An 11,621-nucleotide genomic window follows, 5' to 3' on the forward strand; every position below is an offset into this window, starting at 1 on the left:
TTCATAAACATCTTGAAGGGGGGGCATAGGTCGAAGTGTGTGTTGGTCGTGCAGTGTGTTGGTCGTGCGGCGTGCTGGTTCATGCGGCGCGTTGTACGTCGTCGTGTGGCACGGCGCCTCCGGCGCGAGGGAACCTCCGGCTCGCCTTCGGCTCGTTCAATTTTTCATAAACATCTTGAAGGGGGCCATAGGTCGAAGTGTGTGTTGGTCGTGGTGTGGCACGGCGCCTCCGGCGCGAGGGAACCTACTTATTTAATTTTTATATACCAGGTTGTGCTGAAGTCACGGGTTTGAAGTAATTGCAGTCACGTCTGTTTACGAGCTTGGTTTGTGAGTGCATTCACATGTGTGTATGCTACGAAGGCATTGGTATATTGCCTGCGGAGGCACGGGTTTGAAGCATGTGAAGTCACATGTGCGTAGGAGCTAGCCACGGTTGAGGCGTTCTTGGTATGTGTGTGTGGATATTGCCCGGAGGCATGGTGACCCAGGGTTTGGTGGCACAAAGACCATTTCACCTCTGGAGGCACGGGAGGGGGGTCTCAAGAGTCACGCGTAAGGCTATGTGTGTGTGTGGATATTGCCCAGAGGCATGGTGACCCGAGGTTTGGTGGCACAAAGGCCATTTCACCTTTGGAGGCACGGGTGGGTGGTCTCCAGAGTCACGCGTAAGGCTATGTATGTGTGGATATTGCCCGGGGGTATGGTGACCCAGGGTTTGGTGGCACAAAGGCCTTGTCACCTCTGGAGGCACGGGAGGGTGGTCTCCAGAGTCATGCGTAAGGGTTCGTTTTGGGAGTCAGTGTTGTCGTACAAATAAGAAGAGGCATTGTTGTTTATAGTTTACTGGCACTCTCTGATGATGTAAAAGGCATTGTTGTCGAAATAGTTCTCTTTCCAACATGAACACGCAATTTCTAACTACATTACATAGAAATGTGAGTTATTGATAATTTTTTTATCACGTCTAGATAGAATTAGCCTCGCGAACTAAATCAAAAGTTTTATTCTTCATTTTTGCTCAAGATCTTGCTAATCTCGTCATCTATTTCACTAGCTTTGACTTGATTCCTCTTGCTACTTAAGAGAATGTACATTGCCTTTGCCCTCCAATCTTCGACCTCATCATTTGAAATTTTGCCGGGAAGACCGACAAAATACAACAAGAAGCATAAAACGAGCCTAACACTACACCAAGGCCCAACCAAAGATGCCTGAGCTCTCAGGCAACGCCTTTAGAAAGGCGACGACACTAAGTGTCGACACTGTTGAGTCCGAATATACAGACAAGGGTTTTCACCCGAAGCCCTGGTACAAGGACGAAGCCCATGACAGCGCCTTCAGAAAGAAAGCGGCACCCACTGACGTCATCATTGTCGACACCAAAAGCGTGAAGTTTTTGCTCAAAAACTTGCGTGCACCACCAAATGGCACCCTGACCAGCACCATGAGGAAGGTCAGCCTAATCACACCAGATCTAGGCACCGCCACACCTAGAAGAAGAGGATAGGCCAACACCTCCCGCCACTACACGCCTTGCCGCCTACACAACCAAGAGGTGAAGTCACCATCACCATCACGGAGCCTGCTGAAAAACCAACCATGTAGCCCACCCTTCGGGGCCGCCACCCCGACATCACGGAGCCTGCTGAAAAACCAACCATGTACTCTATCCTTTGGGGTCGCCATCCTGACATCCATATCCCAAGCCACCACCAACCATCCTCTTCTCAACGCACCACCCACAGTAGAAGAAGTGAAGACGCTTTTTTCTTCCACTCCTAGCCCGACATCAGCCCCCGGGTCTGGGTCGACACAGACCGATTAGCCAGTCACGATCTTGGCGAGGCATGAACGGAGAGATGGTTCTTCTCTCTGTGTTCTCCCCCGATGTTCTGGCATTGACCGTTATGCACGAGAATTTAATCTGATCACAGGAACTAGATAAGCTCCAGCTGAACCACCAAACGTGGAATGCGTGACCCGCAAACTCACTCGGATCGAGTTACAAATGAATACTGCGCCTGCATTGCCAACTCTCGTGAAATGATGGAGTCCTTGTGCGCAGGATCGGCACATGCCGGTCCGTTCTGGAGTTTAGTTGCCTGCAGAAATGGAAACACATTTTGGATCATATTTGCATGTCAAATGTGAAACTAGTACTAGTACTCGTACATTACAAAAAAAAAGAACTCACACGCAGACGCTCATATATACGCGTATGCACTCTCTCCTATGAATGCACACACGCACACCCTGACCTTACTAGTAAATGTGCACGTGCAACGCACGTCTAAATTAACATAAAATTAGTCAAACGTGGCAGTCATCGTACATTATACTCCCTCCGTTCCTAAATACTTGTCTTTCTAGACATTTCAAATGACTACTACATACGGATGTATGTAGACATATTTTAGAGTGTAGATTCATTCATTTTGCTCCGTATGTAGTCACTTGTTGAAATGCCTAGAAAGACAAATATTTAGGAACGGAGGGAGTATTAACTAATACAAATTTACTCCAACTTATAATAACAAGCACAAAAGATCGCATTGTACAACAAAGTATTTTTTTTTCAAATACCTCAAACCTTGTAATTTACTCTATACAAATATAACTATCTTTTTCTACACATGATGCATTACGCACTGCAAACTATTCAAGCTATTCTTGCCTCAATAATGACAAACCCAGTGCTAAGCTTCCACACCAGGACCTCTCGAGACAAATGGGGAGTATTTCACCCACTCGAATACATTCATAAAAAAAGTATCAATTTGCTCGCTCAAAAAAAACTAAATTTGTTCGCAAAAGGCATCCCTAAACACTTGGATACATGCAGTGCGGAAACAATCCCCTCGCCCAGCATCTCGGACAAACTCCCATCAAGATGAACACATACCTGCACAGTTCCTGATTTGTTACTCCATGAAACATACAATTATTTTCTTTCTAGAATACACTTAATATTTAAAAAAATAGGTAAACATGTTTTAGCAAATTCTCCCATCCATTTTAACAGCTTCTTTGATGTTCCTTTCTTGCTCTGCAATAAATGAAGTACAGGTCCCGACGCCGCTTAATCATGCAGAGCTCATAATTTAGAAACTTTCCAGCCCATTCGGTAACACCATACATGATTATCTCACATTGCACAGCCTACAGATGATGAAACACGTTAAAGATCGTCAGCTACAATGGTTAAAGATTGTACGCACATATATAAATTGATAATTAGGTTTTGATAAAAATCAAAACAGAGTACCATATCCTGTTGAGACCGTGATGGCACATACTGAAGTTCATAGATATCTAAAATTGCTAGGTTATGAATTATCCTTTTGGAACGTTGCACACGTGCAAGTGCACAGTCAAACTATGGGCCAGTTCTTTTGGGCGATTCTACCAGAATCGCCCCCCTCCGTAGCTTCTCCCAGAATTATCACTCCTTATGTTTTTCACAATCCTAGCTAATTAGACCTTAACTAGATAGGATTGTAAAAAAATATGAAGTGGCGATTCTTGAAGAAGCTGGGGAGGGGGGCGATTCTGGGAGAATCGCCGAAAAGAACTGGCCTATATGCATCAACATATGACTCAATTATTCATGACATATAGGACTGCCACGAGGATCAAATAGATAACAATTATGAGCAAATGGTGTTGTGTGACATCTCCCAACTCGATTAATCAAATTTTTTTGTTACTGAATTATCCATATGTGAAAATTTCAATGTAGAACTAAGTTATTTTTGTATAGAGAACTTCTTCCTTGGTTCGCAAAGAGGTTCAGCAGCCATCCTAAATGAGCAATGAAACATACCTTGAATTACTTGAGCAAAGAAGATGTGGATTAGTGGTAAAGCTTCGCAAGCTGTTGCACTCGCCCAAACAAATCAGAAACCAAATCAGTTCTAATTAATCCGCTAAAAAATATAAGAAAATAAAATTCAAGATTTACCATCAAATAGCTTGAAATGTGAACATGTGTGAATCAAGAGAGGCCCATTGTTTAATCCATTGCAAATATATCGAGAACCTGCAAAGGTGGGACTATCATGTGCATGAAGATGGGATCAAATACCAACTCAACAGGTTCATGGCTGCAGTACTCATTATCTGTATTTACCTGACATAATGCTAATTTAGAGATGCTGGATGCAAGCTGATGGAGCAGTGGGCAGCATCAATCAGACATACTGGTAGATCAGGTGACTCTGCTGCTCCACCCTCAGTGTATTGGCGCTGCTGCCTGCTCCTTCCCGCGATGCTCCAAATTGAATCTAGCCGTTTGCCCTTGAAGCACTAAAGATGACACGAAGCAGAACATATATGAACTTCTAAGAAATTAATCACATCGTAACCTCGTTGGTTTGAGCTTGCACATCCACTTTATTAGTGTCATTCCCAAGCCCTTCAAAAAACATAGGAGGTGGAGGCTCAATTGCGGCTACAACATCATCCATACCGACAAAGTCTGGATTAGTATTATCATTGTCTAGATTCATGAAACACAGTAATAAGGATTCACAAAATACAACTCATTAAGTACACAGTATTTGAACCTTTGACAACCGGGCTTGTTCTGCATGTGCATCCTTGTGATACGATTGCTCCTCAGCTGGGAGGATATTCAAATCTGGAATTAGCAGTCTGTACAATGATTTAGGAAAAACAAGTATTGGGTGCTTGCAATATTTTTTATCTTATATCAATCAAATAAATCCTTCCAGGAAATAATATCTTATGAACGGCCTAATTTCTTAGTATGAAGCATTGTTCTTAAATAATTCAAATAGGCCCTTCCAGAATCTAAGAACTAATCAATGACGTTTTTTCTTAGTATGATAGTTAGTAGGTAAATATTTCAGCATAGTGTTCTTTCATCGGCAAGGATGCTTCCAGGTAAGGGAGTTCCGCTCCTGAGCTTTGGTGAGTTTACAACAATTGGAAAAGATATTTAAATGCTTCTAAACCTGGGCTACCAATAATTTTTCAGGGATGGTTCCAGACTACATATTTGCACTTGTTAGTGAAGCTTCTGAAAAGTACGCATTGATAATCAAGTAATTGTACCTCTTACATGCAACCTGATAGTAAGGCCAAGTTTTACATCTGACCACTGATCACATGTTGATCGATCCAAAATTTCAGAAAATTCAATACAAGAGGTAATCGAGCATACACAGAAGGTCTACTTACATATTCCACCAAATGATATGTATATCTTTACTGATAGGTAATTGAGCATACACAGATGGGTGCTGCTGGCAAACTCATGTGACCTTCTCAATCTGGATCGTCTACCGCCGCCGCAGGCCCTTACGCCGCCGGCGTCACAGCCGCGAGCCCGCGACGCCTTGCTGCAGATTGAGAGAGACGGGAGAGCAGAGAGGGGAGAAGGCACAAAGAGAGTGAGATGGAGAGAAGGATCCTAATCGGATCTGCTCGGGGCTGCGCTCATCTATGGCAATGGCCCCACCCCCGCCATCCTTCTTCCATGTCTCCGCCGTGGAACCCTTTGCCGCCGCGTGCGACAGCAGCGCCACATGGGCATCGAGCGTCTGGTGGAGCGAGTGGCCGTGGCTACAGAGAGGGAGCACGGCGACCCGCGGAAGAGGGAGCGGCGGCGGCGGGGGGAGGAAGCGTGAGGAAAGGCAGGGAGGGCGCGGCGGCCCGGGCGGCGCGTGGACGGGGCGGCCCGAGCGCCTGGAGCGGGGGCGCGGCGGTCCGGCGGCGGAGGCACAGGTCGAGGGTGGTGGCTGGCGGGGAGGATCTGGGAAAGAGGTGGGGCGAGGTGTGGGGCGGTGGCCATAACTGCCCTGGAGGCGTGGTCGCGAGAGGGCAGAGACGTCGTGAGGATTTTTTTTTGACGGGACGTGTTCCGATGATGTTAACCCAATGACATGATGGGTAATTAATTAAGATAATGACATGATGAATAATTAATTAAGATAATGGCATGATGGGTAATTAAAGCATAAAACGCGTTTAGTATGTTTGAGGGATATAGACCATTAGATTGCAGGTTTGGATGGATAGGATGATTTGGTTCTCCGCCCTCTCGTACTTTTATAGTGGTAATAGATATCAGATGAACATCTAGTGGGTATCACTGTCCTCCTAACCATCTAACCATACATGTGTTTACAAAAAAAGAAAAAAGAAAAAAAAAGAACTCACCTAGTGGGTGCCTTTGAATTTCAACAACGTACGCACGAGAATAACCACTCATCAGGGTTATGCATGTTGGGTTCCTGCTCACGGCGCGCGACGTGCAGGGCATGTACTATACATAAGAAAACCTTGGCACCGACGTTCGCAGTTGCACCCTTGCAGATCCGTGCACGGCCCGTGCCGAGCGTCGCCGCTGCCGCCGCCACGATCGCCCACGCGCCGATCTCACATACGTAACGTACGTACGCGGGCACGCGCACGCTCTCCGTGACTGGCGCGCCGGACCGGGCCGATGCGGGCTTCCAACGCCGTCGAGGCGCCTGCCCGCCCGATGTACGATGCGGTCGCGAAATTGCAGCGCGTGGGCGTGTTTCCTGCGACCGATGCGGAGCTGGTGCCCATGCGCTCCGTTGAACCGTTCCGGCAGCCAGCCAGCGAACGGAACGGCGAGGCCCTATATGTACGTGCGCACGCGCCGTGCCGTGCCGCGGGACGCCACACGGTTTCAGGAACAGGAAACCGATCGATGGGGACTCGCGATCTTTGCGACGGCGGACGGAGATATACATACACATATCTGGTTGTTCTCAGCTGATGGATGCGCCGGCGTGCAATCCGGCGTTGACCGTTGCTGGACGAGGATTTTTATACGTACCTTCCAGAAAGCCATCTGGGTCTGCTCCAACGGAATTGCACGCCGGATTGCTGGAACGGTTTCCTGTTCGCAACGGCCCAATTGCTGGAACACAACAGAGGAGGAAAAAACGAAGGGGCAAGACCCAATTGCTGGAACAATTGTTTGACATAAAGAAGTGCTTGGGCGGGGACACGCACGCACCAGCTTGGGAGGCGCTTTCACGTGAACCGATGGAATCTGGGAGTAGTAGTAGACAGGCATCGTACCCTGCACCGTTTAATGCACTCCACGTTATCGGAGTTAAAAAAAACCCTGCCGAATAATACCACCATAGCACTCGCTCCGCCAGGCGAAATGTGAGAACTAGACTAGTACTAGTACCACCACCAGCACCACCTCGCAAGGAGGGGAAGAAAAATCTGCTACTGTACCACCAGGCGGGGTTTGAATTTGAACGACCAACGCACAGCACAGCACAGCACAGCACAGGCGCAGGGGGGCGAGGGCGAGAGAGACCGTGCTCACGTTCGGGAAGGGGCCGACGCCTGCCTGCCTCCATCCAAAAATCCCCATCGCTTCCCCGTCTTTTCCTTCCTCCCTCCCTCGCTTGCTTCTCCCTCCCTCACCCACCGCCCTCTCCATCCTTCCTCCCCTTCCTCCTGTTTCCCGTACCACACCACCACACCACACCGCACCACGCTGCCGCGCTGCCATCATCCGCCCGGATAGGAGCGCCACCCTACCAATCGCGGTTGCTTTCCCCCGCCCCAACCACTCCAACACCGCGCCGAGCCGAGCCGATCCAATCCAATCCAACCCTCTCCGCACCCGATTCCAATCGCGCCTCCACCAGCTCCGACCTCCTCCAGCGGCGATCGAGCGGATCCGGGCGCCGCCCCGTTTACCTCTCCCTGTGATGCGCGGATCCGGGCGGTGACCGGCGGCGGGAGCGGGCGAGCCATGCCGAGCGTGGGCGTGAAGATCTACAGCGTCTTCTTCAAGCTGCTGCTGCGCCACCGCCTGCAGTCGCTCGCCGCCGCCGCCGCGGCCGACGGGGACGGCGACGCGGGCTCCTTCGGGGTCTCCTGCCGCGCCGACGAGGCCACGGCGCCGGCCAACCCGGCCTTCTCCGCGGCCGACGGGGTCGCCTCCAAGGACCTCCACATCGACCCCAACTCGGCGCTCTCCGTCCGCATCTTCCTGCCCACGCCGCCGCCGCACCACCCGCACCTCCTCCACCCGCGCCGCGCCAGCGACCCCGCCGCCGGCCAGGCGGGCGCGCCCTACCGGGGCTACCTCCCGCACGCCGTCTCCTCCCCGCGGGCCGCCGCCTCCGCGCGCCGCCGGCTGCCCATCGTCGTGCAGTTCCACGGCGGCGGCTTCGTCACCGGGAGCAACTGCTCCGCCTCCAACGACGCCTTCTGCCGCAGGGTCGCCAAGTTCTGCGACGCCATCGTCGTCGCCGTCGGCTACAGGCTCGCGCCCGAGAGCCGCTACCCCGCCGCCTTTGATGACGGGGTCAGGGTGCTCAGGTGGATCGCCAAGCAGGCCAATCTCGCCATGATGAGCAAGGTTGGGGGCGGGGTGGACACGTTCGGCGCCTCCACCGTCGAGCCATGGATCGCTGCGCATGGCGATCCGGCAAGGTATAATTTAATTCAGGTTCTATGATCTCTCGTTTGTAATTGCACTATTTGCTACTTTTCTACTTTACTAAATGGCCAAGGAACATAATACTGCAGTGTGAAGTTGCCCAAAAGCGGGCAAGTCAAGCGATAGGAATTTTTGTTTCATTTCTTCAATGGAAGTTCTTGTTTGTGATTCACCAGCATTGTTTCAAAAACTGCAAACGAGAATTGCGCTAGTTAAGTGAACATGTCAAAACGATGAAGATATAGTTCACTAGTCTATTCGATCTGTTATTGTTTCAAATATGGAGATGGTAATTTCCCTGTGAGATGCCATTCTGGCTAGCAGCAGGTTTAGAGAGAGCTCATGAGTATGTCATTTCCCTGTGAGATGCCATTCTGACTAGCAGCAGGTTTAGAGAGAGCTCATGAGTATGCCATTTCCCCGTGGGTTGCCATTTCGGACTAGCAGCAGGTTTAGAGAGAGCTCATGAGTATGTCATTTCCCTGTCGGTTGCCATTTCGGACTAGCAGCAGGTTTAGAGAGAGCTCACGAGTATGTCATTTCCCCTTGGGTTGCCATTTCTGACTAGCAGCAGGTTTAGAGAGAGCTCATGAGTATGTCATTTCCCTGTCGGTTGCCATTTTGGACTAGCAGCAGGTTTAGAGAGAGCTCACGAGTATGTCATTTCCCCTTGGGTTGCCATTTCTGACTAACAGCAGGTTTAGAGAGAGCTCATGAGTATGTCATTTCCCTGCGAGTTGCCATTTCTGACTAGCAGTGGTTTGGAGACCATGAGTACGACATTTCCCCTCGAGTTGCAATTTCTTACTGGAAGCAGGTTTAGAGCTCATGAGTATGTTGACCGGGGAAGATTCAATGTTTACAAGCTGACAGTTATACTCACTTATCATATGGTGTGCACTTTCTGTTATATCTTACCATTTGCATGTACCTTAGCTTTTTGTGTGGACTCTGATTGGGTACACAGGCTCACAACATAGAAGCATCAAATATCCAAATATTAGTTGATTTAGTTCACCAGGATTACATGCTCCTAATGATGTTGACATTTTGAAGATGTCAATGCAACTTTACAAGATTTGCTTGACCGTTGGCATGTGGAAAGACCTTTTCTTTGTGAAATTTTCTAGGGCACATGTTTTCAACAAAGCTCTATATTTCGGTAGGTACTATATGTTGAGTAAATAACTGCTAATGATGTCACCACAGTCCAATGACCTTGAACACTAGTGAAGGCATGCAATTTTCATATTACTGATTCTGGGATTCTTTATTGGTCACGTTTGTTTACCTAACTTATTAATGAAATTCAATTGCACTGAACTGTTGGATTGAATAGATCAGTTAAAACTTATGCTGGTCTGCTCCATTACCTATAATGAAGATTTTATTTTAACTACGATTTCAGTAGAACCTGGTGAAATTAGTACCTTTCTCATGCCTTTTTATTATGTCCGTGATCTCTTAAATGTGATGTATATATTGATGGACTGTCATCATCTCAAACCTTGGTTGCTTGGTGTATCACACCTACCTGAGTTTAGACCCCTCAACAGATTAAGTGCCCACTTCAATTTAATTTGAAATAGAATAGCTGCATACGTGCTAACATCATTAAATGGTTCTTGCCTTCTACCTATAAGAGACAAAAGAATATATCTAGTAATTTATTGTAAATCCTTTTGTTTTAACTGTTGTACATTTGTGTTGCTGGAGTTTGACCAGATCATCCGTCTTTTCCTTGGAGCAGATGTGTCCTACTTGGTGTAAGCTGTGGTGCCAACATTGCTGATTTTGTCACTAGGAAAGCGGTGGAAGATGCAAAGCAATTTGACCCAGTCAAGGTCGTAGCACAGGTTCTGATGTATCCCTTCTTCACAGGAAGTGTTCCAACACACTCGGAAATAAGGCTTGCGAACTCATACTTCTACGACAAATCCACATGCTTACTTGCCTGGAGACTACTTTTATCAGAGAAAGAGTTCAGCTTGGACCATCCTGCTGCCAACCCCCTGGCCCCTGGCAGAGGAGGCCCCCCATTGAAATGCATGCCCCCAACCTTGACAATCGTTGCGGAACACGACTGTATGAGAGACAGAGCAATTGCTTACTCCGAGGAACTCCGCAAGGTAAATGTGGACGCGCCAGTCCTCGACTACAAAGATACCGTCCATGAGTTTGCAACACTCGATGTGTTCCTTAAGACACCACAGGCCCAGGCCTGTGCCGAAGATATTGCCATATGGATGAAGAAATACATATCCCTGAGAGGGCACGAGTTCTCGTATTAGCTGTAGCAAAAGGTCAGCGTTGTGAAATAGAGTCTTTACGGGAAGCATCGGTGCATTCTTTTTCACCTGGTGATGGGAGGCACTGCAAGTTAAAAGGCGAGGAACCAGTTAGGCGTAATGTGAGTGCTGAGTACCTTTCCCCTTTATTGATGATCCTTGTGGAAGAATGTAGTGTGCAAATTGTAGACTGAACTCAAAGACAGATGCTCTTCCGCCTCATAGAGCTCAATTCTTTCATTCCTTTTGTACCCTTTGTGAAGTATTGAATTGCCGGGTCTCGAAATCACCAATTTTTGAGAAAAGAATTATCACCCAAAGCTGTTGGTGGCATGCCATAACACGTGAATAATTTATACCATCCAACATTGTCAACCTTGTTGCTCTAGTGCCTTCCTACTTGGTTTGCCTTGAAATGTCACTGTGTTTTGACTTTATAACATAATTATCTGAGTTTCTGATTAAATGAGAGTTATCTTTGTGTGCTTGCTACGCATTTCCTTAAAAGTATCGACTTTGATGTTGCAAGGCTTTAAAGTGAAACCTGTAGAAAGACATGCTTCATGCTGACACTAACATATTCCAGGCTTAAGTTTCTCATCCAAGTATCTGCTAACTTATTGTTGAATCATTGTCCATGTTCCTTTTCACCTAAAGAAAACTGGTAGTTAAAAAGCAATACGCCACATAGTTGAAATCCTGAGAGTGGGTTAACAATAATCAAATGAAGATGTTTAATCATGTGAAAAAAGGACGATGCGAAATCAGCATGAACTGTTTATCTGAAAAAACAGTCTCCACAGCAATCAAACTTCATGGGCTAGTTGCAGTTGTCTTCTTAGAGCAACTCTAGCAGACCCCGC

General features: G+C 47.8%; 1 protein-coding gene and 1 long non-coding RNA gene across 3 annotated transcripts; one reads left to right on the forward strand and one right to left on the reverse strand.

The window, feature by feature from the left end:
• Window positions 1-2,503: 2,503 nt before the first annotated feature.
• Window positions 2,504-5,846, reverse strand: LOC123062819 (uncharacterized). Of its 2 annotated transcripts, XR_006429894.1 has the most exons (5): window positions 5,206-5,846; window positions 4,133-4,624; window positions 3,965-4,042; window positions 3,827-3,877; window positions 2,504-3,162 (listed from the first exon to the last, which is right to left on the reverse strand). It is a non-coding gene; the product is annotated as an uncharacterized lncRNA (long non-coding RNA). The 2 variants fall into 2 exon arrangements; XR_006429893.1 differs by having other exon boundaries at window positions 4,133-5,844.
• Window positions 5,847-7,263: 1,417 nt separating this feature from the next.
• On the forward strand, window positions 7,264-11,119 carry LOC123062820 (probable carboxylesterase 16). The gene is made up of 2 exons (XM_044486492.1): window positions 7,264-8,463; window positions 10,221-11,119. Exons 1-2 carry the CDS (start codon window positions 7,778-7,780, stop codon window positions 10,759-10,761), a joined length of 1,227 nt encoding a protein of 408 aa, XP_044342427.1. The 5' UTR covers window positions 7,264-7,777; the 3' UTR covers window positions 10,762-11,119.
• Window positions 11,120-11,621: the final 502 nt, after the last annotated feature.

Source organism: Triticum aestivum, chromosome 3A (assembly GCF_018294505.1).
Source record: "Triticum aestivum cultivar Chinese Spring chromosome 3A, IWGSC CS RefSeq v2.1, whole genome shotgun sequence".
In the NCBI taxonomy this organism is placed as follows: Eukaryota; Viridiplantae; Streptophyta; class Magnoliopsida; order Poales; family Poaceae; genus Triticum; species Triticum aestivum.